At 40.3% G+C, this 23,380-nt stretch overlaps 2 protein-coding genes across 2 annotated transcripts in view; both read left to right on the top strand.

Annotated features, from left to right (window-relative positions):
- The window catches only part of LOC106522493 (bone morphogenetic protein receptor type-2), a gene marked incomplete at its 5' end in the record, with an annotated part of 5,486 nt that extends 3,205 nt beyond the window's left edge, over positions 1-2,281 (top strand). The window contains 5 exons of the mRNA XM_014015519.1: positions 572-686; positions 902-1,059; positions 1,136-1,292; positions 1,795-1,931; positions 2,025-2,281. Of these exons, the coding sequence (XP_013870973.1) occupies positions 572-686; positions 902-1,059; positions 1,136-1,292; positions 1,795-1,931; positions 2,025-2,141 (684 nt within the window). The remainder of the gene's footprint in view (positions 1-571; positions 687-901; positions 1,060-1,135; positions 1,293-1,794; positions 1,932-2,024) is intronic.
- A 3,302-nt stretch (positions 2,282-5,583) lies between these two features.
- Positions 5,584-21,678, top strand: LOC106523805 (NUAK family SNF1-like kinase 1). Its single transcript, XM_014017367.1, has 7 exons — positions 5,584-5,970; positions 10,349-10,469; positions 11,839-11,990; positions 12,961-13,026; positions 18,166-18,285; positions 19,014-19,146; positions 19,269-21,678. The coding sequence occupies exons 1-7, from the start codon at positions 5,692-5,694 to the stop codon at positions 20,423-20,425; spliced, it is 2,028 nt and encodes a 675-aa protein (XP_013872821.1). The 5' UTR covers positions 5,584-5,691; the 3' UTR covers positions 20,426-21,678.
- Positions 21,679-23,380: the final 1,702 nt, after the last annotated feature.

The following is a 23,380-nucleotide window of genomic DNA, read 5'->3' as shown; positions in this document are numbered from 1 at the left end:
GTACAGCCATGTGTCTGTGTTTATAAAGTAGTCAATGATGACTCATCACTGTTAGATTAATATGATTTCATCCAAATTAGCTACGCTTCGACTAAATCCGTCAATGCATCCATTAATAAAAATATGGCTTCAGTTTTAAGTCGTTTGTAAAATTTCCGAGTCCTGCTACTGATAATTTGATGCTAATGTGCTAAAAGATTTAACTATTTATTTATAGCAATACTAAAGAACAACTTGACAAGTTGCTCAACACTCCTCATTTTAAAGCAGTGGTAACTGCATGCTTTTTCGTGTAAAGACTACAATATTATGACTTTTTTCTCGTAATATTACAACTTTAAACTCGTACTTTACGACTTTACTCTCGTAATATTACGACTTTAATCTTGTTTTACAGTATTATGACTTTAAACTTGTAATACTATGACTATTTTTATACAACTTTAATTTTGTAATATTATGACTTTATTCTTGTAATTTAAAAAAAAATCTCGTTGTGTGGCCCTAATACTCCGTCGTACAAGAGAGCCAAATGTTAGTGTGTGAATAATCTCTGTCTCTGGGACTTCAGGGTTCTCTTCATTCCTTCCTGTGTAAACACACCAGCAGCTGGATGATGTCACTGAAGCTGTGCCAGTCCTTATCGCAGGGACTTTCCTATCTCCACTCTGACCTCCGGAGCCATGGTACTGACCAGCATTCCACACAACCAAACTTTGTGTCTTGTAGCAATTTCACACAGAAAGAAGGCCGTGTGTGAGCTCATCCTCACACAGGATTTATCACAACGAGAGTGATCATCTAGTGTTCACGCCACCTTTTATTTGCCAATAACAATTTTCAAACTGCAGATTTAAACAAGAAACTTTGTAAAGTGTGTGTGTGTTGTTTTTTTTTTCAGGTGTGCACAAACCTCCTGTGGCCCACAGAGACCTGAGCAGCTTCAATGTTCTGGTGAAAGCAGATGGCACCTGTGCCCTTTGTGACTTCGGATCCTCCACCGTCCTGCGGTTTTGCTCAGGCTATCGTTTCTGGCAGAACCACGTGACAAAGATGAAGGTGAGACAAGATGGCACGAAATAAAAGCACGGTGGATATCGACTACGTATAAAGACTGAACGTCACATTTCTGCAGGGTCAGGCTCAGTTCGGCACGCTGCACTACATGCCTCCTGAGTTCCTGGACGGCTCTGTGAACCTGAGCAGCAGCTCCTTTCTCATGCAGGGGGACATCTACGCACTGGGACTGATTCTGTGGGAGATATGGATGCGCTGCACTGATTTATTTGAGGGTTAGTCAGTGTTTTTTAGATATATTGCGGTTAAAAGAAACACCACAAAAAACTGTCGGTGGGGTTTCTTTTAGTTTTTAAAGGAAACAATCAACCACTTCAGGTTTATTGTCGATGCTGAGGCATCAGGGGTTCTCAAGCCATTTGGGTCTGGGGACCACTTACAAGGGCGAAAAAAATTCCAGGGACCCCCTCATAAACCCCATGCTGTTTTAAAAGATAATTTATTGTCATTTCAATCCTTAAATGCCATAGGAATATATATTTTCATTAAGTTTATGTTTGATTTATTAGTTCATTGTTCTCCATGCATTTTTAAAAATAAAAAAACTAATTAAAATTTTAGTAAAAATTTTTGAGGACCCTCAAGATACCTCTTGCAGACCGCTGGGGGTCCAGGGACCCCAGTTTGAGAACCTCTGATTTAAACTCTCTGCTGCAAAGACATCTGCTGCAAACTGAAGACCAAAATTAACTTGCAAATGTGTGCTTTCATCTGCAGGTGGCATTGCTCCACAGCATCTGCTGCCCTATCAGCTGGAGCTGGAAGCCAGTGTGACTCAGGAGAGGCTCTTTCTGATCGTGTCTGAGATGGACAAGAGGCCCATCATACCCGATTACTGGGGGACGCTATCACAGGTATTTATTATATGGGGCTTTGCTTCTGCACACACATGCACATGTTTTAGTTAGGCAAGAACAGTAACATTGAATAATTGTTAAACTTTATAGGGCTCTGCGATGAAGGAGCTCCTGACGGCCTGCTGGGACCGTGACATGGACGCCCGACTCACAGCTCCGTGTGTTGAGAACAGATTAGTCTCGCTAACGTCTTCTTACCCACATTGACCCTTTTAAAGTCTTGACTCAATTGATTTGTACTGCGAACGTGTGCTCTCTTTTTGTCATTGCTTTAGTKGTTCACTTGGTTGATTGTAAGAAGCTCACTGACTAACAATTAATGTGTATGATTTACTTATAAACCTTCACTTGAACAATGTGTCCTGGCTTTTCTGTATTTTAGCTTCAGACCTGGTGGAGCAATGTAGTGAATAAGAAACAAATGCACATTTTTTTAAAGGCCGAATGTACTGCAAGAACTTTGTGTAACAGAAAAGGCCAAGCGAACATCAGCCACTGCTCCGTCTGSAGGATGTGGTTTCCTGCATCCAGCAGGGCAGCGAGCAGCTCCCAGCGGACCACCGGCATCCCTGCAGGTCAGACAAGCAGCCAAGAACTGGAGGAATGGAAGCAATTAGTCAAAAATGAGCTGCCACAGCAACATCRGTGGAAATAAAGAAGCAGCACAGACATTTGAAACGTCATTGCAACACGCAGAAAACACACTTGGAGGCGCTTTTTTAAAACAAGTGTGCTGTGGTAKACATGAACCTTGATCTTGTACCTGAAGCTTATTTTAAAAACTGCAACTTCGTGTGTAAGAACCTCATGCTAATCAAGCTGTACACGAGAAAACAACACAACAATAATCATGCATTTTAAGAAGAGTGATGACTGATACAGAGCAGGTGAGTTGTACTCAAATCAATTCATGTGTGAAAGGGGGTGGAGCCAGACATTGCACAAGCTTTTTCTGAGGGGTACATAAAGAAAACTATACTGTTTTCTGAAACTGGTGCCCAAGCAACATATCTTCTTAACAATTTTCCTAACCTATATGCATATTTGCTCTTGTTCTTTTTTATACGCAGACAAAATGTTGTCATCAAGGCATGGATCCTCCTTGTTAGCGATGTAAGTCAAAATTATAGCTTTCAGCAAACAGACATGAGATCTATGAATGAAACGGGAGATTTTATTTATTAAAATTAGTAAAAATTGAACTAAATGTTATATAACATTTAATCCTTTACAAAGATAATCTACAAATCAGCTATTGTGATTCTTCATTTAATTGCAAATCTTTCAATGTTGCTGTAAGAGACATTTCTATAGGGAGTTGAGTTTTTTATATTGTCARTAGTTTGCTATTGTGTTTAAGATATAAGATTAGCAACAATAACTGTACATTATGTAAGCTTAKTAGTGCACTTTGATTGGCTGCTAGATTGGTAATATCAAAGCAAATCTTGGACCCGTGAGTCTTTCGATCGTACTTTTCAGTTTGGCTTGATCGACACATGCAGTGACTCGTCAACCGAGGTGGCCTGGGAATCGGTGCCACCACAACTACTCTCTCTGGYTCTGTGTGACGAAAAGCTGGTCTAAACACAAAACACAACACAACAGGAAGAAAAGAATGTTTTCAAGATAAAAGTGATTTAAAACAATTAGAAATCTCCACATAAATGAAAACAAATGGAAGGGTGAAACAAGAACAGCCACAAAATGACAAATCTCAATGTCTGTGTTGCACAATATGGCTGTTTACTTGTCTCRGGGAACAACAAATGATAAATTATTGTTTTTCACAAAGAAGGAAAACAGTGTGTGTTCTCAGTGCTGTATCATTGGTTTGTTTTTGGTTTTAAGCTGCTTAATTTTTTTTATTTATTGCTGATTTAACACGTCTCTGAGTAATAAACAGAATGTTCTGTTACTTAACAGATGTATTTGTTATCAGTGGTGCATTAGGACTGCACTGTTTGGGGTATTTTATTTTTTTACCAACAAMCAGGCCACACAAAGAGACTGTTGTCAACACAGGGTTCAGTTTTGAGCCATAGCCATAATTAAATAAGGTAGTCAATCAATCAAACAGTATTTTATTTAAAGCAGTGAAGCTTGTTTTCCTTCCATGAGTGTTAAATGTAACTTAGATTATTGTAAACATTAAACTGCACCCAAACAGTAACTTCTTTGCCACAGAGTATAATTTCCAAACATATGGAGACATGTGTGAGGCTGTCAGTGGGCTACAGTTACAGAAATGCCTCTCATTACCCCTGGTTGTGCAATAACATGTCAAGCAGAATGAAAAAAAAAAMCAAGTTTTTAATGTCTCTTCAAAATTGCCATATTCTTTGACAAGAAGGACACAATGTACTATATTGATTTAAGTAAATGTTAATAAAGTAAATCCCTTTAAATTAAAACATTGTGTCCAAGTGTCATTTTTAAACGTCTGCTAGATTTGCAGTCAGTGAGTTTCGCTGTCACGGTTGGATGAGTTTGCACCAAGGAAATGCAGACTGACTCAAGAAGTTTAAGAAGAAATTAAAGTTTATTTAAACTAAACTAAATAAACTTACAGAACAAAACAAAGACCCAATACTGGAGACTTGAGGAGGTACAGAGAACTGGACGTGGTGTGAATGAATGAAGACTGAGAGATTCTTAGGACTGGGACTGATGAGCGAAGTGGCTGCAGCCGTGACAGGTGAAAGAGGGGGCAAGTTGATGTAAATACTGTATGGACTGAGGAGCAGAGACTAACTGTGAAACTTTACTGGTAGAAACACAGGGATCGAAGCAAGAAAACAGAAAACTACTGAAAAAACAGATCATCACAGCGCTAGGCCCTGTCACATTATAACAATTCAGACAAAATGCCAGTTTATGGAAGTTTTCTCCAAGATGAAGATGGAATAAAAAAAACTATGGAAGCCTGTTTTGGACGTATTTATACTGTAATGCTAATAAGTTTGAAAAAAAGCAGTCATTCATTCCTAACAAAATTTTTATAAGTCAGCATAAGTTGTCTAAAATGTGCCTTTTGAATTAAGAGCTGTGGAAAATACATGAATATTACTGATTGAGTGAATATGGTAAAAACAAAAAAAAGTGTCTCACCTTTTTAAAACTTTTATCTTAGCTGCTTGTTTTCATGTTTTAAGCCTATAATCTTTTTTATAATGTGGTCACTTTTGGTTAATTAATCTATTGATGTGAAAGATGCCCACATTTCATCATGTCGCACAGTGTTTTTGAGTTATTTTAAAGTCTCTGTTTCAAACCTGCTTCTTTCATAAACGGATGTTTTTCGGCCCGGTGAAGCATCTATAAATAAAAGTGTGAGTGATGAGGTTGAATCTGGTTGGTAGGACAGGACAGGACATTCCGTGCATGCTTCCTTCTTCCCCTGTTAGTCAGAATAACATGTTCCGTCGGAAACCCGAAATGATCCCGGTGACGCGCCTGGATGCTGCTGTGTTTGCTCCACCTCCCTGTAGTTCTCATCCCTCCTGTTGCTGCTGCGCTCAGAACCGAGACAAGACGTTGCCAACATGAAGCAAACGAGTCTCTTCGAGTTTATTCCCACTCCAAGCACATCCTCGCTTTAACGTCCCCCCCCCCCCCCCCCCCCCCCCCCCCCCCCCCGCGTACCCCCCCCCCCCCCCCCCCCCTACATGGGCATCTCGAGGCGCTGCTCCCCACACAGAGCTCACTCGGGGCCGCTACTGACAAGGTGACGCGCCGCCGGACGTTCCGGAGGAGGATGGGCAGACGCGAGGCGCACGGCGGAGGCGCAGTGAGCACCAGCCGCGGCTCCGAGCTCGGACGCCTGCAGGACGCGGCGTCCGGCGGCCAGCGGGGCGAGATGGACAGCCGGCCGCCCTGCAGCGCGGACAGGAGACGGGGAGGCGCAGACACCGAGGAGGTGAAGAAGCACCAGCACAAACACAACCTGAAGCACCGGTACGAGGTGATGGAGACCCTGGGCAGAGGCACCTATGGGAAAGTGAAGAAGGCGGTGGAGAAAGCCACCATGAGAACGGTGAGTCATGGTTTGGATCCTTTTAAACTAAATTATAAAATATGAAATGAATAAAATATTGTTGGGGCCATCGAGATGGAGATGTAAGAAACTGAACTGCATGGTTTAAGCTCCACTGTCTCCATGTTGGTTATTATTATTTTTCTTTATGGCTGGTGTGTGTGTTTCAGTGTGTCTGGGATGCTGAACTCAGTTTGTGCTTCCTGTTCTGCCCAGCTGAGATGCCTTTAGTCTGACTCACTCAGCACTTGAACAAAGGGATAAAATTCAACACGACAGACCTCCTTCAGCCTCAGTCTGACCCTTCACTGCAAGTCATAAACACTGACAAGAGCACACAGACTTGAAATGCACGGGATAATATATTTGCCTATATCTGTGTATGTGTGTTCATGTGTCTTTTAGCAAAATATCTGACGAACCACTAGAGAGAGTTTAAAGAAACTTACAGAAAGCATTCATTAGATCTACATGTGCAACTGACTAACATCAGGAGTCGATCCAAATCAAGATGTTTGCCACATCATAATCCAACACAAAAATGTCTGTAACTACATCAGTTTTATGGATGTTGTTCCATAATTTGGTACAGTAGCAGCTGAGTCATTTAAAGCACATACTGTATTCCTTGCCATATTGCGTAAACTTATGCAGAAATGTTTTTAGGATGGATCAAAATTAGTTATGTCATTTCTCATCATGAGATTTTAGTTTAAAAGTCTCAAAGTTGGTGAGGATGATGCGTATTCTTTCAAGGAATGATTGTTTTCTTATTTCTTATTTTTAGACGTGTTCAAAGCCAACATCTGGGCAACACGTGACAACAAGTCGATCATCTTTGAATAACGCGGATGACCTTTTTTAAGTCTTTTTCATGTGATTTGTGAAGAAGGAAGTGAAAGAGTTGAAGGGAGAACATGGAAAAAGATGAGAGCAGCTATGTGATGTGATGAGGATGCAGGGAGGGGTGCGGGGGGAGAGCTGAATTCCTCGAGCCATTAGCCGGTGCATACCAAGGATTCTTTAAAACAAAACGGACATTATTTTTGGGAACAAGGCCAGGGGGCTGTTGTCTGAGTTTGGTGAGGAGGTGGAGGAAGAGGTGGTTTTTAGAGCAAAGGGGGAAAGGAGGTGCTTTTAAAAAGCAAAATGAGCAAAAACTGCCTGAGAAACCTCACAGCAGCTTGTTGTTGTTGTTCTGTTTCCATGAGGGCTGAAACAAATTGAATGCAAATAATAAAATGGAAGAGCTGCGCTTGTCTTCATATCTGGGTCATGAAGAAAACGTGCTGCTCTGATATTAAATTAACTACTTTAATTTGATTAGCACACAACGTGTTTTTCCAGCAGGTATTTCATCAATTAAGCTGTTCTTTGTCGCTCACAGTTAAGCTGACAGATCTGTCTGTTCCAAATGAGTGTCTCAGCAATTTAGTTAAACAAAAACATCAATTTGGGTTCTTTAAATTGAAAGGGAATTTTTCACGACAACACAAAGATGTGTCCAAATTCCACCTTAAACTTTTTCTTTTTTTTTACTCTGGCAAAATAGTTAAGGCAGATTAAAGAAATAGAAATCAGATTACAGCCTCAGTGCCTCTGTTTGTTTTGGTCCAGTTCCCCTTCAGTAAGACATGGCACAGATCTGCAGCTCCTGGCCACAACAGGAACAACTCTGTGTTTAGTTGAGTGGTGAGGCCCAGGGTTTGTTTGGCAAGGATCCGAAGTAATCCCACCGCTAAATCTTCTGCAGATGCTTTAATGAYTCTTGGGATACATATTTGTGTATGGGAACATATTTGTGAGGGAAAAAAAACATTATCATCCCTCATTATGGCTTCTAACATGCATTTGCTTTGAAAACAACCATCGTTGCTCAAATGGGTAAAGTTTTGTGTTTCCTCACGATCAAAGCCCTGGAGCTCATTCAGTTAGATGAAGAGGAGGCAGAAGAGCAAAGAAACGTTGTTCTACTGTGTCTGTGCCTCTTTTTGTGCAAATTGTACCTCCATGTTGTCTGTACTTTCACAACACAGCCTGTGGGCCACTCTACCCCCACTTGTTCTTTAATGAGTCATGCAGTAGCTGCTTATGTTTCCTACATTTGTCAAACGACAGGTTTAGAATCATCATCACATCCTTGTGTGCAACTATGGAAAGTTTTGATGTTGGCTCACAATAGAGTGAGATCATAAAAGGAAATGCATTCTCACGCTTCTGCCACACATAAGTGACTCTTTTTGAAATGACACGATGAGCGAGCCACCTCATTTATAATCCACTTTTTTATTCATATTGAAGGAGTTGTGACTTTGAAATAGAGAACATTTAACTTAAACCCCTTACTCAATGTATTGTTTGATCCATCATCAGTTTGCCTGTTATTTAAGATGACATCTTTGATTTAAAAAACTCCACATTGGTCACACCTGAGCTGATTGAAAAGAAGTCAAATTCGTGGTTTGTGTGACATTATTGCATCTCTCCTAGCATCCACTGTGACAGGGCTATACCAAAAGAAATCAACCAGTTAAGCCAACTTTACTAAAAAAAAATGCTTTTTTAAGTATTTGTCAGACCTTATTACTTTTCAGAGATGCTTATATTTAAATGATTGGATAAGACATGTTACTTTTAGAGAAAATAAATATAGATAACTTTATGTTGAACTGCATTCATTACAAGCTGTAGCACAGGAATGGGTTCAGACTCGCGTCTGACCCCAGGGCTGAAATATTAAATCACAGGCTTCACTTTTTACCATCAACCTGCCACCAGATGAAAATGAGTCTGTATGGCTAAATTTAGCATTTTTACAGGATGAGCTAATTGTACTCATAACTGATTAATGTGCATTGTAGTTGTTTCAAGCAAACAATCCTAAACTTGAACAAGTAGTCTCTTTTTTAACTTTATTTTCCTAAGTTTTGTGTATAAGTATTAAAGTGTTACATTTATGGTAAAAAAAAAAAAAACAAGTTGACCTAATAACTGACCATGACCCTGTCTGATTCCTAAAGGTTGGAACCTTTAACTCAGTCTTTTATTATTATTTCTGCCTTTTTTTTTTGCATTTAATTAAAAAAGTATACATTAAAACTTTACCTTGTTAACTTTTATGTAACTTACTGGGATGATAGAATTTAAAAACCCTTCAGCTCTTTGTTGAGTTYCCTTCAAGCTCCCTCCCTATCTTTCCTCACACTACTCAGCTATTTAGGTCAGAATGTCACTTTGGCTTGCCAACGCTGGACAAGCATCACTCAGCTGATAACTAAGTATACAGCATGCGGTGCAAACTCATAATCTCTGGCCTTAAAGGAGCAGCCTGGAGTGACTGAGTTTGTGGGAAAATACYCTGAAAATGCCTTGAGATTAATTTTAAAAGAAGACGTGAACCAAAAAAAAAGCTACAATTTTCCTTCATTACACAGCGACCTCATCAATTGTGGAAGGTCAGGTCGGTCTCAGGAATTCACTGGCGAGTGTTTTGCATTGCGTAAGCGCTGCAGTTGACGGAGCGTGTGAATTGTGTCCTCCGGTGTCTCATAGATGTTTTTCCCGCYGCTGAGAACGCGGCAGTCTGTGACCTTGAAAAGAGGCCAGGACAACAGGGGACCCTGTGGGGGCTGAGCAGATCAGCTGCAGTGTGATCCTTTTTTTTTTTGTGTTTGAATGTCAGCCTCACTCGTACACAGTACGTGTCCTGGACTGACTTGTTGTTGTTCCACACTTCTCAGGCTCCTGCTGCTCATTGTGTATTTCAGTCCAGAGTATTTTAAATCAGACCGTCAGGTGCCTGTTTGTCTGCCTCCTCCTTGTGTTAATGTGGTGTTATTTCTGTGACAGGGAGACTTATCATGTTGAGATGTGTGTTTTGGTGCTTGTGTATGTTTGTATTTTTGGGGTGGGGGGCGGGGGGTGGGGAGGGTTACATTCGGGTACAGTGAGATCCTGGGATTAGTGAAGCAGAGAGTTTACACTGCAGCTGTCATCCTTCTGCTTCTGAGTGTGCTGACTTCATTGGACACCCCACATAATCACCTTTAATACCTTAAGATTTTATTTGTGCATTAGGAGTATGTGTGCACTGGTATGTCTTTGTTCAAATGAAGACTTTATATGTGATGCAAGAAGCTTATATTATCTGAAAAATTAACCAAGGACAAGTAAAAATAAAACTGGATTTGAAGATTTAGCTCCYATTGGATGGCCTAATGCTGAAACCTGTGTGTAGAGAAATTGGGTATTTTTTGTTACTTATTTTTTCTTTAAAAAAWTGCTAACCATCCTTATTAACAGATCGATCAGTGCATGTGTTAGAACAACAGTCTTTTGTGGAAAGTCTTTACATCCAGCTGCATGTTTCCATTCCAAGGTGGCGATCAAGTCAATCCGCAAGGAGCGGATTACTGATGACCTGGACAGAATCCACATCCAGAGAGAGATCGAGATCACTTCTTCACTCAGACACCCCAATATCACACGCTTCCATGAAGGTAAGACAGTGTATAAAGCTGTAAAAAGTGTCATGGGGGTAATGCTGGCAATAATCCCATTTCAAGAATAAAAGTTATGATGACTTAATGCTAAATGCCCCTTGTTTGTTTAAAGCCCTGTAGCTTCCTGCTTTGTGCCGCAAACCTGCAAGTTTTARCAAATATAAAGTATTGCATCAAATAATTATCATTTTATGGGTCAAATGTTCTGTCACAGTCAATGATACTAYATTATACACTATAGACTATGCACTAGACACTATAATTCCTTTTAGCCTGGCTTTGTCTGAATAATTAAAATACTTTTTAGATAAACAAGTTAATGCCAAAACAAAAATACTATGCAACGTATAGTGCTGAGTGCACGTGTTGGGAATAATGCTCATACCACACCAGACTTTTGCTCCATATATGTAAAACTGGCTGAGTTCAAGCCGTTTCTTTTGCAAAATCAGGACAACTAAGAAAGTTAGATGTAGATCGAGCAAGGACGTAACTTTAGGTCTGCCYATCCTTTATTGTAAAATGATTCAGGACACTTTGGGGTTAAAATACATTGTAATGTTTTTACTATGATTTTCATTAACTTTCCTGTTTTCTTTGTATTTRCTCTGCACCTTTTTYCTGTTCCGCGTCAGTTTAACCATTAAGAAAAGCCTAAACAACAGTTGCAAATATTTTACAATTTTAGGATGTATTACACAACATACCTACATTTCCTAATGTTTCCAAGAGTATGTATTTACCTGATGCACTACAATTTAGCAAGGGAAATTTACAACACATGATTCAACAAATGTGACAAGAGCTGACTAAAACCCTGCTTGTAATTATCAGCAATTATGCTTAATATGTACATATATGACATCATAAATTTTGAATCAGGTCAAAGTTACCTAAAGACAACAAGATAGTTATTTTCTATTGTGTTAGAGCAAATGATGTAAATTTATTGGGGAGTTTACGGATGAAATCATTGTGATGGCCATAACCCCCRTAACACCCCCGTCCCCCCAAATTACGCCCATGACATCAAGTGGTYACTTTCCGAGAGYTTCATTAAAATCTGTCCATARTSACGAAATATTTTGCTAACAGACAAACGTATACTCACAAACAGACAAAAATATCACCACCTGTAGCTGCAGGTGTTTATGAAAMCTTTTCTCKGATTTTAACCATTTAAACCATAGYTGATGACAGCRAGTAAACAAATAAATGACTGAACARTTCTTGATGCTGTAGGTTTTAAAATGTCAAACRTTCCACTCTAACTTATTCGGTTTTTAGTTTCTATATGTTTAAACGTGGAACATCCACTGAGTGTAAAACTGGACAAAAATAACCCCCTTGTGTTCTGTGTGGACAGTGTTCGAGAGCCGGGGCAAGATCGTGATCGTGATGGAGTACGCCAGCAGAGGGGAGCTGTACGATTACATCCAGGAGAGGAAGCAACTGCCAGAACCAGAAGCCCGAAGCATCTTCAGACAGATCACAGCTGCCGTCCACTACTGCCACAAGGTATGCTCGTCAAACGTGCCACAGGACAGGAGCAGAAACGGGGGCAGCACATATGGGCACGTGCCGAGTGGTGAATCGAGCAAATACTTTCCTGCTTAATCCATTAAATCCTAATCATAATATTGTGGCGAGACTTGACTTTAGTTTACAGCTCTCTCTGGGTTAAGATCTTATTAGGCGTTGACTCGCTGTTTGCCGTCACACACTGACACAGTTGCAGGACCTGCCTCCTTCATATTGTATGCCTTGGCAAAGAAACAAATCCTTCTCTTGTTTCTTTGTTTTGATTGCTGTTGTCCACACAAGATTAGGATACGTGCCAAAAAAAAGGGGGTAGGAGTTACTGAGGAGATGCAAATATCCTGGTAATGCACAGGAGCTGCACCTGACAGTCAGCTGAGCAGAGCGTGACAAAGATGTTTCTGTTTGTTTGGATTCTTCACAAATTCCTCCCATTAAACTCAAATGAGCAGCCAGTTTCTGGTGGTTAGTAGGGAAGGTGGGGGGGGGGGGTATTTTTCCTAACACCCCCACCCCACACCCCCCAATGCTCGCTCTCAAAATAGACAGGAACGTTCTGGCATGAATGAATTATTGAATGTGCCTCGGAGGAATGCAGGGAACACAGAGATGTTTTTCAAGAGAAGAATGAAAGATGTTTGACCTGGCAATAGCAGTAGATGTAAAAATAATCCAGTTAGGAAAATATGCTTATTTATTTTAATCTGTGCTTAGTTTAAACACACAGAAACGTTTCTAAAAAGTCAGGGCTCATTTCCTCCACATTAAATGCACTGGCGAAGATGAAACAGTTGGGGGGAAAAGACGATTTCCTSCAAGTTTCTTTGCATCGGGCGGCTACACGTTTTGTATCTGATCTTCCTGTTGGAGAATTTTTTCCTCTGTTATAATAATCTATGTCAAGTTCAGCAAGCCCGGTAAAAACAATTTTTCCTCTTCTTTCTTGCAGAACGGTGTCGTGCATCGAGACCTCAAACTCGAGAACATCCTTTTAGATCAAGACTTTAATGTTAAGGTGAGTCTTCCGGGTTTGCATGATATACTGTTGCAATCAAAAATATTCCAACCCCCTCAGCTTTGGCCGACATTTTTGTAGAGTGGATGACAATAAATTACAAAAACACCTCACTAAACAACAAAAATGTTTATTTATACATACTTGAGTTGTTGTGACAGAAAAAGTTGACCTAATTTGGAAGTTAAAAATGTGAGTCTTTAAATACAGTATGTAGGTGTTGAATAATTGTGACTTTGCTGGGCTAAATTTAGTTACACACAATTACTACATCATGTGTTTTCAATGTTGCTTTTATCGATCACTAAACCAAAGCAAAACCTTGCTGTTTGAAAAAAAAAATTTTGACAAATCACTGAATCTTTTTGGGGGGTTCAATAACTCTGATTAAACGGTAACCCCAACAGATACAATAAACCAGATGGTTTTATGAAAATTAATGATGTTTTCTTTTCAAAAACACATTTACATTTAGAAGTTTATCTAACAAAATTGAAATGCTTCCTGTCCAAGGTACTCTTTGCAGTGTCATGAAAACTGTTAAAGTAAATAACAAAACCTGCCACTTTTTGCTAATAATAAAGGTTAATGGGAAAATGAGTATTAATAATTTGTAAGCAAAATCTATGATTGAATGCCAACTATCATGTGATTCTGTACACAGATGACATCCAGTCTAATAAAGGTTAATAATATGACTCAAATTTCGCAGTTTTCATTGGATTCTGCCAAGTGCTTTGTTTACATCGAGTGCATACCCAGAATTTAAAAATTTCATATCCATTAGATCTGGATAAGGAGAACACTTTCAAAATGCACCAGTAATCTTTTTTTATGTTCGATTTCAAAGTTTGCAACAAGTACCTAGTTTAAATCATGGCTGATCCTGAGCGTTAAACACATCATGAGCTCTTTCTTATCCTCATCAATAAACTTCAGGAGGCAGTTGTTTTCCACTGCTTCTATGTTCGGCGCTAAAAATAAACGTGCACATACTGAGCATAAACTGGAGTTCTTTCTGCCCGCAGTAATGTTTTTATACCGTTCGCACTGAACCTGAATAAACATAGTGGACGGTCTTATAAAGTAACCCGGGCTTTTTTTTTTTTTCCTTTTTTGCCTGATTTGGATGTTGCAGTCCTTATATGGGAGCTGTGCATGGCCAAAGGGCAATGCAGTGGAATCAGCTGCTATCTTGGCACACTGTTTGAAAAATAATAATAATTTAAAAAAAACATCAGCTATTCATTCAGTGCATACTTTATAACCACAGGTTCACAGAACTGGCATTTCACAGCATGTGCACCAGACAATGACCAACGCTCTGTGGAACTTATGTTTGTGTTATGTCTGCTTGACAGCTACTTTGTGGCGTGCACGTTAGAAAAAAGAAGAGGAAATGTTTTTTTTAGACCTTTAAGGGTTTTGGTCACATCATTGTAGTGTGCGCTTGAGATTTTAATGTTAAGTAGTTAGAAAACAACAATCTAAAATCTGTTTTTGTTAGATAAATATAATGTAATTTTGGTTGATGGCTGGCTAGCTCACTTAAACGTGGTTAAAAAAGAGGAAATGTGCTCATATTCACATAAAAACCTTCAATTCAGTACTTTACTAAACTTCAGTTAATGGTTGTCCCAATGAAAAAAGCCTCTGCTTGACCATTCCTCAGGGGTTCAAGTGTTTATCAGTCACAAGGTTGATGGTTTGACTCCAAACCACGTTGACTTTTAAATGCTCCCATGTATGCCTGCAAAGAAAAAGTATTCTACAAAAAGTCTTGGCTCACCACTTCTGCTTTTGAAGATCTGGGGTCGGATTTATAAAACTTGCGTAYGCACAATTTGAGCCCAGAAACTTGCGTACGCCACTTTTTACGCCAAGGTTGTGATTTATAAAATCCAAACTTGACGTGAAAATGTGCGGTGCCTCACGCCAGCTTTGACCCATGCGTACGCTCATTTTGGAGACGGGAAACTGCGACACAGATGGTGAAGTGAGGAATTAGAGCCACACTGTGTAATGATCACTGTCGGATATTTGATTTACCTTCAGAATCAGACTTAAATAAAAGTTCCCGTGCGCAACTCCATTCATCTGCTTCCTCCTTAGACGACCCTGACCCATACAGACCCCTCCCCGATAAGAAMAGCAGGACAGCAAAAGCTTTGGATACACGCGCAGCGCGTGTATCCAGTCCGTGTTTGTCACGCGCGCGCGCGGGGGATGCGTGCGTGCGAGCGTGTGTGTGTGCATGCATGCGCGCGCGGGGCGGGGGTCTGCCGCGGGTAACAGAGCAGGCAGGAGGGGGAGAGGACGAGGAGAAGAGCGGGGGACTTATTTCTAATTTTACCTGACTTATTTAATTGAATTTATTGTTTTTATCGTCCTGCAGGCTCTGATGGGAGATTGAATTGAAGCTGTGGTTTTTTATTTTTGTTTTTTATAAAAATCATTAGATTACTCTAAAGCAAAATGAGGGAAAATCTGTGTAAATTACAGACATTCTGTTCACGTGAGCAGCTGTCAGTCAGCACCTGTCATCCTCCAGACGCACAACGGAGCGTGTCTGAACCAATCACTTTTGTTGGCATTGATCAGCTGACTGATTTAAATACATCTTAACATTCATGAGGTACTTTACATTGACTGTTTATGGTTGAATGTGGGCGTGTAGAGGGTAGAACCTGAGGCGGGACCTCGTGCGCAAACTCTGACGTGAGGCTGTGATTTATAAATGAAAGATGCGCAGAAACGTGCGTACGTATGGTTTTATAAATCTGAATTTTTTTTGGCGTACGCCATTTCCGCCTTTTGGCCGTACGTTCACTTTTAGTATGGTTTCCACGCAATCCTTTATAAATGAGACCCCAGGACTCCATGATTGACCTGTTATCCAGAAATTCTGAGGCCTCATGCAAAAAGAATTGCACAGATTTCACACTAAAAGTTGATGTACGAACATTTAGAAAAGTGCGCCGCACCAAAATATTCAGATGTATAAAACCGTGCGCACGCAGGTTCCTGTGCACCTTTCCTTTATACATCCCAATGAACGTGGAACTGAACACACCTGAGACCTCCCCTGACACGCCTCCATTTAAATGTGTAAAATAGATRTAAATGTGTCCAGCGTGTGAGATTCTCCTCAGATTGTCCTCTCTGTGGGATCAGAAATGATTTTTAGATGCAGGAAAACTATAAATTAAATGGAGAATGAGTGGGAAAATTGTCTAAATAAGTAGTGGGGTGTAAAAATGAGTCTGCCACTCGCAAAGATGTGTGTGGGTGTTGGTGTGTACACGCGTGTGCTTTTATTTTCAACGGCGCATAAGGCTGAGAGATATTTCCACCTTTACGTCTTTAATAAATGACTGTAAACACAGARAAACTTATGACTTTKGTAGAACTTAGAAAAATATTTATTAAATAGTTGATGTGAAGAAACGCGCATTTCCTACTCTTGTAAAAAAAAAATAGAACAATGCACCCGTCCTCCTCTGCCTCATCTCGTAAAAAACTGACGCGAGGGGGTACCCGGCACGTCAAAACTGGACACAAAAGACTACCTGACCAAGCGCCAATACAGTATGTTGACGCTGGGGGAGTGAGAATGCGTTGGACTCGCAGCGCTGCAAGTTTCTGCCATGGCGTGGGACTGGGAACAACTGACATTGATYCATACGCACAACTTTCTGCACCAATAAATTGCGCCTTGTGGAGCTGAGGAATCATCACAGCTGAGCTGTTCTGAATTAATCTGCTGAGTTGACATCGTTTTTTTTTCTCAGTGAAAATTAAAAATGTTTCTTAGACTATTCACACACATTTTATTTTCCTCAGCTGTGTGTGCGCTCCGCAGGCCATGCGCTCTGCGTGTGTTTCCAACTACGTGACAACAATTTAAAAGCTTTACAGTTTACAGACTGGACTGAGGTTCTTTTGATCGTGATCTATTTTCTTGTCTGAAGTTAGATGGTTTTCTGTCCTGGGGTTCAGTTTCATGATCGTTCRAGTTTAAACAATAAAAACTCAAACTAAAATAAAAATCTAACACCGTGTTCAGACGCTCCTTACATGAAGAAAACACAACAGAGTCGTATTTTTGTGGATTCAGGTCAAATTCATGAGTTTGTGGGTTAAAACTGTCGACTGAAAAACTTTGTGTGGCTGCCGCACATTCTCACGGCAGGTGAAAAGTGTRCGTAAATATACGCAGACTTTCACGCAACGTTGGTTTTAATACATCCCAACGTGGGCGTAGAACATGGCGCACGCAACTTTTTTGTGCGTACGCACCGTTTATACATGAGGCCACAGGAGTTTTTTCTGAGTTTTTCTTTGATGGCTGCTTTATCTACTGTTTGCTTCCAGCAGCTTTCCTTAGCTGTAATGTCACCTCCAAACAACAGAACAGAAACCCAACAAACAACACAGACCCAAATATTCAGTGGCATGTGTTCCTTCTACACATTGTTATTGTTATTGCCTCTGATTAAATGTTTCGTCCTCTGTGAGTACACCTACAGTGTGCTTCTGGAAATAAAGCTGTCATGTTGAAAATTTTTAACACCAGAGGTCCCGAGTAGCGTGCGTGTTCATAATCTTTTCAGATAGCAAGGTGTGTGTGCGTGTGTGTATGACTCCTCGCAGCCTTGAGTGAGTGATTGTTCCATTGCGTAAGTGTGAGYAGCTCTGTGTTTTTGGCTCCTCTCTTTCCTCTCTCACACACTCACATTGGCAGAAGCTCCTCTTACCGTATCTATTTTTGGATTATCGTTTGAAACAAAAAAGTGTTGAGTTGTTTTGCTTTCACTACATGTCTCCATGTTGGCTGCACACACTCATCCAGCATCTGTCCAGGATTTTGTAATGTTTAAGTGTGTGTTGAACACAGGCACACCTGCATATCTGTGCTTTCATGGTGTGATTAATGGTCAGTTTTAAAATCATGTGAATGCACGCTGAAGTCCACATTTGCTGCAGCAGAACTGACAAGGTCATGTGGGTTGCTATTCATCATATTTGTTTCCATCTTTTTGTTCAAATATTTAATAAAGGTTAAACTGTGTTGAATAGTTTGTGACTAGAAGGAATCCACAAAGTTGTAACCAGCTTTTCTTCATCTCTCCTCTGCAGCTGGCTGATTTTGGCCTTTCCAACTGTTTCCAGAGGGGCTCGTTGCTGCAAACCTACTGTGGAAGTCCTCTTTATGCCTCCCCAGAGATAGTGAAGGGGCTGCCATACCAAGGACCAGAGGTGAGTCAACACTCAGACTAAAAAAAAGGAAAAAAGAAAACAAAAAACAATCAAGCTGTTCCTTTTAGGTTCTTTTATTAAATGTTTTTCTAAGAAAAAGGATGCKTAAATAAAAAACAGCATTCACTGAAAAGAAAAACTTGCGAGATTTACTAAATAAAATCCTCATAACAATTTGCACCAGCACTTTTAAGTATATTTTACTACTTTGATTTACCAGTTAGTATTAAGTAAAGCATACTTACCAGTACAGAGTAATTGTTACTCAATTAATTTCAAATTTTAAGTCACATTTCTTTAAAATGCTGTATTTTATTGACTTATCTTAAATTTAGATAACCTTTATTGTCCTTCAGTGGGGAAAATTAATTCTCTCAGCTGAGGGCTGCCATTTAAGGTTACCTGGGAGGTTGAGGACCTTGCTCAAGGGCCCAGGGTGGGGCACTTGTCAGTCCAGATAGTTGAAGCGACAACCTTCTGACCTCAGGCTCAGCTTCTGTAGTCTATGGGCCACCAKTCCTCATTTACATAAATTTGTGTGGATGTTTCTTGTTTAGTAAAGTAAAAGGAGTTCTCACACTGTGTTGCAACAATCATTAACCTGTACATTTGGTCAATTTGGTTCCAAAATTCAAATTATATTAAAGGGCCTGTTTTCTCTTTATACACGTATGTATCAGTAATAGAGGTTTTATAAAGCTTTGTTTTTGTTTGTGTTTTTGTGTTAGGTGGACTGCTGGGCTCTGGGGGTTCTGCTGTATGCGTTGATTTACAGCAGCATGCCATTTGATGGGGCCAATCACGCTAAGCTCACAGAGCAGATCAGCCAGGGCCATTATCGCAGACCCAACCCACCCTCAGGTGAACCCTTACAGTGTCCTTTCTTGTACCTTTTTAAAGTGCCGGATGTAGTTTCTCCGTGTGTTAACTGTATTTGTTTGTGAAGCTGTTAGAAAGATAACAGTTGACTCTGTTCCCTCCAGACGCCTGTGCTCTCATTGATTGGCTGCTGACGGTGCGAGCAGACGAAAGGGCCACGATAGAAGACGTGGCCAACCACTGGTGGGTGAACTGGGGTTATGAGGAGAGCGTGTGTGACTGCCCTTCATCGCCGCACCAAGAATGCCCTTCCCCCCTGCTGGCTCGCTACATCGACTGGCAGAATCGGGTCGGCGCCACTGCCGACATGACTGTCGACCCTGAGGCCCCAGACCTCTCCTGTCCCGAGACGTTTTACTTTAGCTCTCCTCTGAAGAACGATTGTGGCAGGTTGGGAAGGATACATGGAGGAATATCGAACCTCAGAAAGTCCCGCAAAGAGAACGTCATTCCCCAGAACTCCCCGGGAGCTTGTGGCGGTGTTTGTTCGACAGCTGCCTCTTCGATTTCCAGCGGTGAAAGAAGGAAGCCTAAAGGCATACTGAAACACCAGAGGAGCTTGGATTCGGTCTTTCACAACCCGACGAAGGAGAACTCTTCCTCTCAGCAGTGCGGCACACTCCCCCAACCTCATCAGACACAAACGCTTCCTCACACGCGCACGGATAACTTGCCCAGAAGCCTTCCACATCCTTCTGCRTTCAGTCAGCCTTCATTTAAAATGCCAAAGAAAGGAATCCTGAAGAACTTGTATGTTGGCGAGTCGGGTAATGGTGCCAAAGGAAAAGGCTCCGAAGCGGGAGTCAAAGATGGCGATGCGGGACAGTCGGGCTCCCACAAACAGCAAACCCCTTCCCCAGCTGCAGAGGACAGCCTCGCCATGCGCACAGAAGCGGTGAGGCGACGCAAGGGTATTCTCAAACGGAACGGCAAATTCTCCTGCAGTCTGGATCTCCCCGACAGCCCCAGCCCGTCCCAGCCCTGTCCGGCCCTCGCAATGTTCCCGGAGGCTCTGCAGAATCTCCTACTGGCCACAGGGGCCGCCGAGGGCYGCCGCAGCCGCCCCTCCAGCGTGGTCAGCGAGGATAGCCTCTTCTCCTCCGATTCCTTCGACCTGCTGGACCTCAGCACCCAGTCGCAGCAAAAGTTTTTCTCTAACGTGACGCAGCGAAGCRTTTGCAGTGCTGAGGAGAACCTGGAGCAGACTGAGACTGTCGGGGCTGACACAGACAAAAATGGACGAAAAGAAATGCCAGTTTAAGTAGAGGAAATAACACATATCCCCAAACTCTGGGATAATTGCATCTCAAGTCCACCAACTCTCCTGAGTGTTGCATCAATAYAAGGCACCATTTTTAATGCATCTGMTTGTATTGGGTGATTCYACAACCACAACAAAATGAGCGACAAGTGAAACCTAAAGGGTTTCYGCTGCCCTGCCTGCCTGACTGAATATTCTGTTCCATGAATTCACTTTGACCTCACCTGTAGCTCACATACAATATGAGGACCAATACAGATACATCTATTTTAATGCTTTTCAAAACTCTGCACAAAAACAGAACTTTAAATGCCACATTTACATCATATTTTCTCTAATGGAAAGCACTTTTAGGAAAGCCAGTTTAAATTTATGTTGTGTGATGCTATAGCTTCTAAACTGAACAGGTGGAATATTTTATGGCAACATTTATTAATGTTTTGGAAGCATCACACAAATGTTATTTCAGTGGTTTCTAGCATATTTGAATGCAGATTTGATCTTCTGAAAAAATGCTCTATGTCTAATTGGGTTTATATCCTTTATTATTTCTTCATGCATCACCCTGCTAATGACATGATTGGCTTAATTCGGGGCCCTTCAACATCCGGCCAGCCAGTTTTAAGATTTTTTTATTATTATTGAATTTTGAATCCATTATTTAAATTGTATGCTTCAGGGCAACAAAATAAGCCATTTTAAAAGGTAAAAAATAATAATACTTGTTCTTTTTTTTTACATAATGCAGCGTTTCCCCTACCACCATTGGGCAACAGCGCCACCCCTGGCCCCTGCTGTTGGCTTTGAGTAACTGTGGCCCACTAAGCAATATAATTGAAAAGCCCCGGCTTAATTTATTAATAATTTCATTGATAACATCTGTGCATATCTGTATCCAAGAGAGTCAAAGCMGCTGGTATGTTTATGCTTTACATTTAAATGCTGAATAGGAAGCTAAAGTCAAGTTTTATTATACCATCTTTTATTATAAAGTATTCTTTACAGTGTTGGTTTATGTTCAGTCTGCTCTTTTGCACCAACAGTCAGTGTGAACAATAGATTTACTGCGTTGCGTTTTGCTGTGACAACAACTGCGCTGCTGTGGAAGTTTAAGGTGATGTGTGCAGAGGATATTTGTAACATTATGTTTTTAATGTCATGACTTTAACAAGGCAGTTATGTGTGTTGGACTATTTTGTATGTTTGTTTTTGTTGTTCAGCTGTTGACAATAAATTATTTGAACCTCAAACTATGTATAACCTTTAGTTGTTTTTTTTTTACTCAGATTACAGAAAACACAGGAGGTGAAACAAGCACATTTACATTTAAATTAATATAATTTCATTTCCTGAAACTATTCTTGTGAACTTAAATATATTTTCTGTCTAAACATCTTAAATAATTAATTATAATAGCTGTCCAAGGTAATATAAAATAAATTCTAATGTTTTACATGAAATCATCTCCAAAAAGAAATCATATCATGCTTGTTCAGTTTCTCTTTTAAGCAGGTGATTTATATAATAATCTATTAGTGGTTTTCCTATTTGAGAAGTTTGTTACACAAAACAAAGATCTTATCTCAGGACTCAGAGGAGAATAACTGAAAGGTCTCAGAAATGTATAGTATTAAAGTTTTGAAGGCCCCTGGAGCTCCCTGACAATTTCCTTAAGCAGCACATATTAGAACTTTTAAAGATGGTGAAGTATTCCAAATATTTACTGTGATTATGGATACTTACCGAGTTAAGTCTTGGAGGCTGAGAGGGTTTTCCTTTGTTGCCTCACGTGCAGATTTAAAGTCCAAACGAATGAACAAAACAGAAGGTTTAGTGTCATTAATGGAGATTATAGATGGAGAACAGTGGAATTAAAAGTAATTTGTTACCCTCACTTATCCTGTAGCTTTAGATTCATGTAATGAGTTGTGCTGCATAAATCAGGGCACAAAGTCAAACACAACAACAACAACAACAGAGGGCTTCTTTTGAAATTGCACAAAAACACAGATGAGTTAGCAAAAAAAGAAAAAATGTGTGCTGTCAGCATATTTAATTCATGCTGTGCTGGGACTCTAAGCCAGGTAAATTTAAACATATAAGACAGGTTAATAAGTCTGCTGTATTTTTTATGAATTTTGATGAGTGTGATTTGAATCGTAGCCTGCAAAAGAAAAAAATAAAGTTTTTATTTATTTATTTTTGTATTTACTGTAATTTATGTATACGTTGTTAATGCAAGTTGAAACTTGATATTCCTATAACTGCACACATTTGTGCTGTTCAACATTTTACTTACAGAGAATTTAATTTTAAACATGTTAGCTACTCCTTCAACATAAACAAGCCAATTTAAGTATCTACAGGTCATTTATGATGTTGATAAATTTACAATTTAAACATAAAGCACGTGGCATATGACATTAAATTGCTCAGTATTTAATAATGTTGTGCTTTGGCACATTTTATTAATGGATAATTACTGGAAAGACAAACTCAAACTAAGACCTGAACAATACTGCCATCTTGTGGCAGTTTGAAATAGTTGGTCAAAATTGTTGAACGTAGAGAACCCCCGGCTGCAGGCTGCAGATTAGGGCGGAGTCGGACGTTCAGTGGGTGTGGTCATGGCTTGAAGGGAAGTTTAATAGGAGGGTTAAAAAATTGGGCGTGGTTAATTTTAGTATTTAGCAGAGCCCAATATAGGGCTCTGGTATTTAGCATCTGGGGTTGGTTAATTTTAGAGTTGAGGGTGGTGTCAGACGTCCGACCCCGCCCCATGCCGCTGTCTGCAGCCAAGAAGGGTTACTCGGAAATACCGCTGATTTTGGAGCTCTTTAAATTACCATTTTATTTACWTTCCTAAAGAAAATACAAATCATTGTAATGTGTATTCCTATTTTTAATATAAACTTTTAGTTGTATTTAGCATTAATTTATTCCATTTTCACTATT

This window comes from Austrofundulus limnaeus, unplaced genomic scaffold, assembly GCF_001266775.1.
Source record: "Austrofundulus limnaeus strain Quisiro unplaced genomic scaffold, Austrofundulus_limnaeus-1.0 Scaffold3, whole genome shotgun sequence".
NCBI lineage: Eukaryota > Metazoa > Chordata > Actinopteri > Cyprinodontiformes > Rivulidae > Austrofundulus > Austrofundulus limnaeus.
Note: the sequence above shows the minus strand (reverse complement) of the source record. Positions and strands in the feature narration are given on the sequence as shown.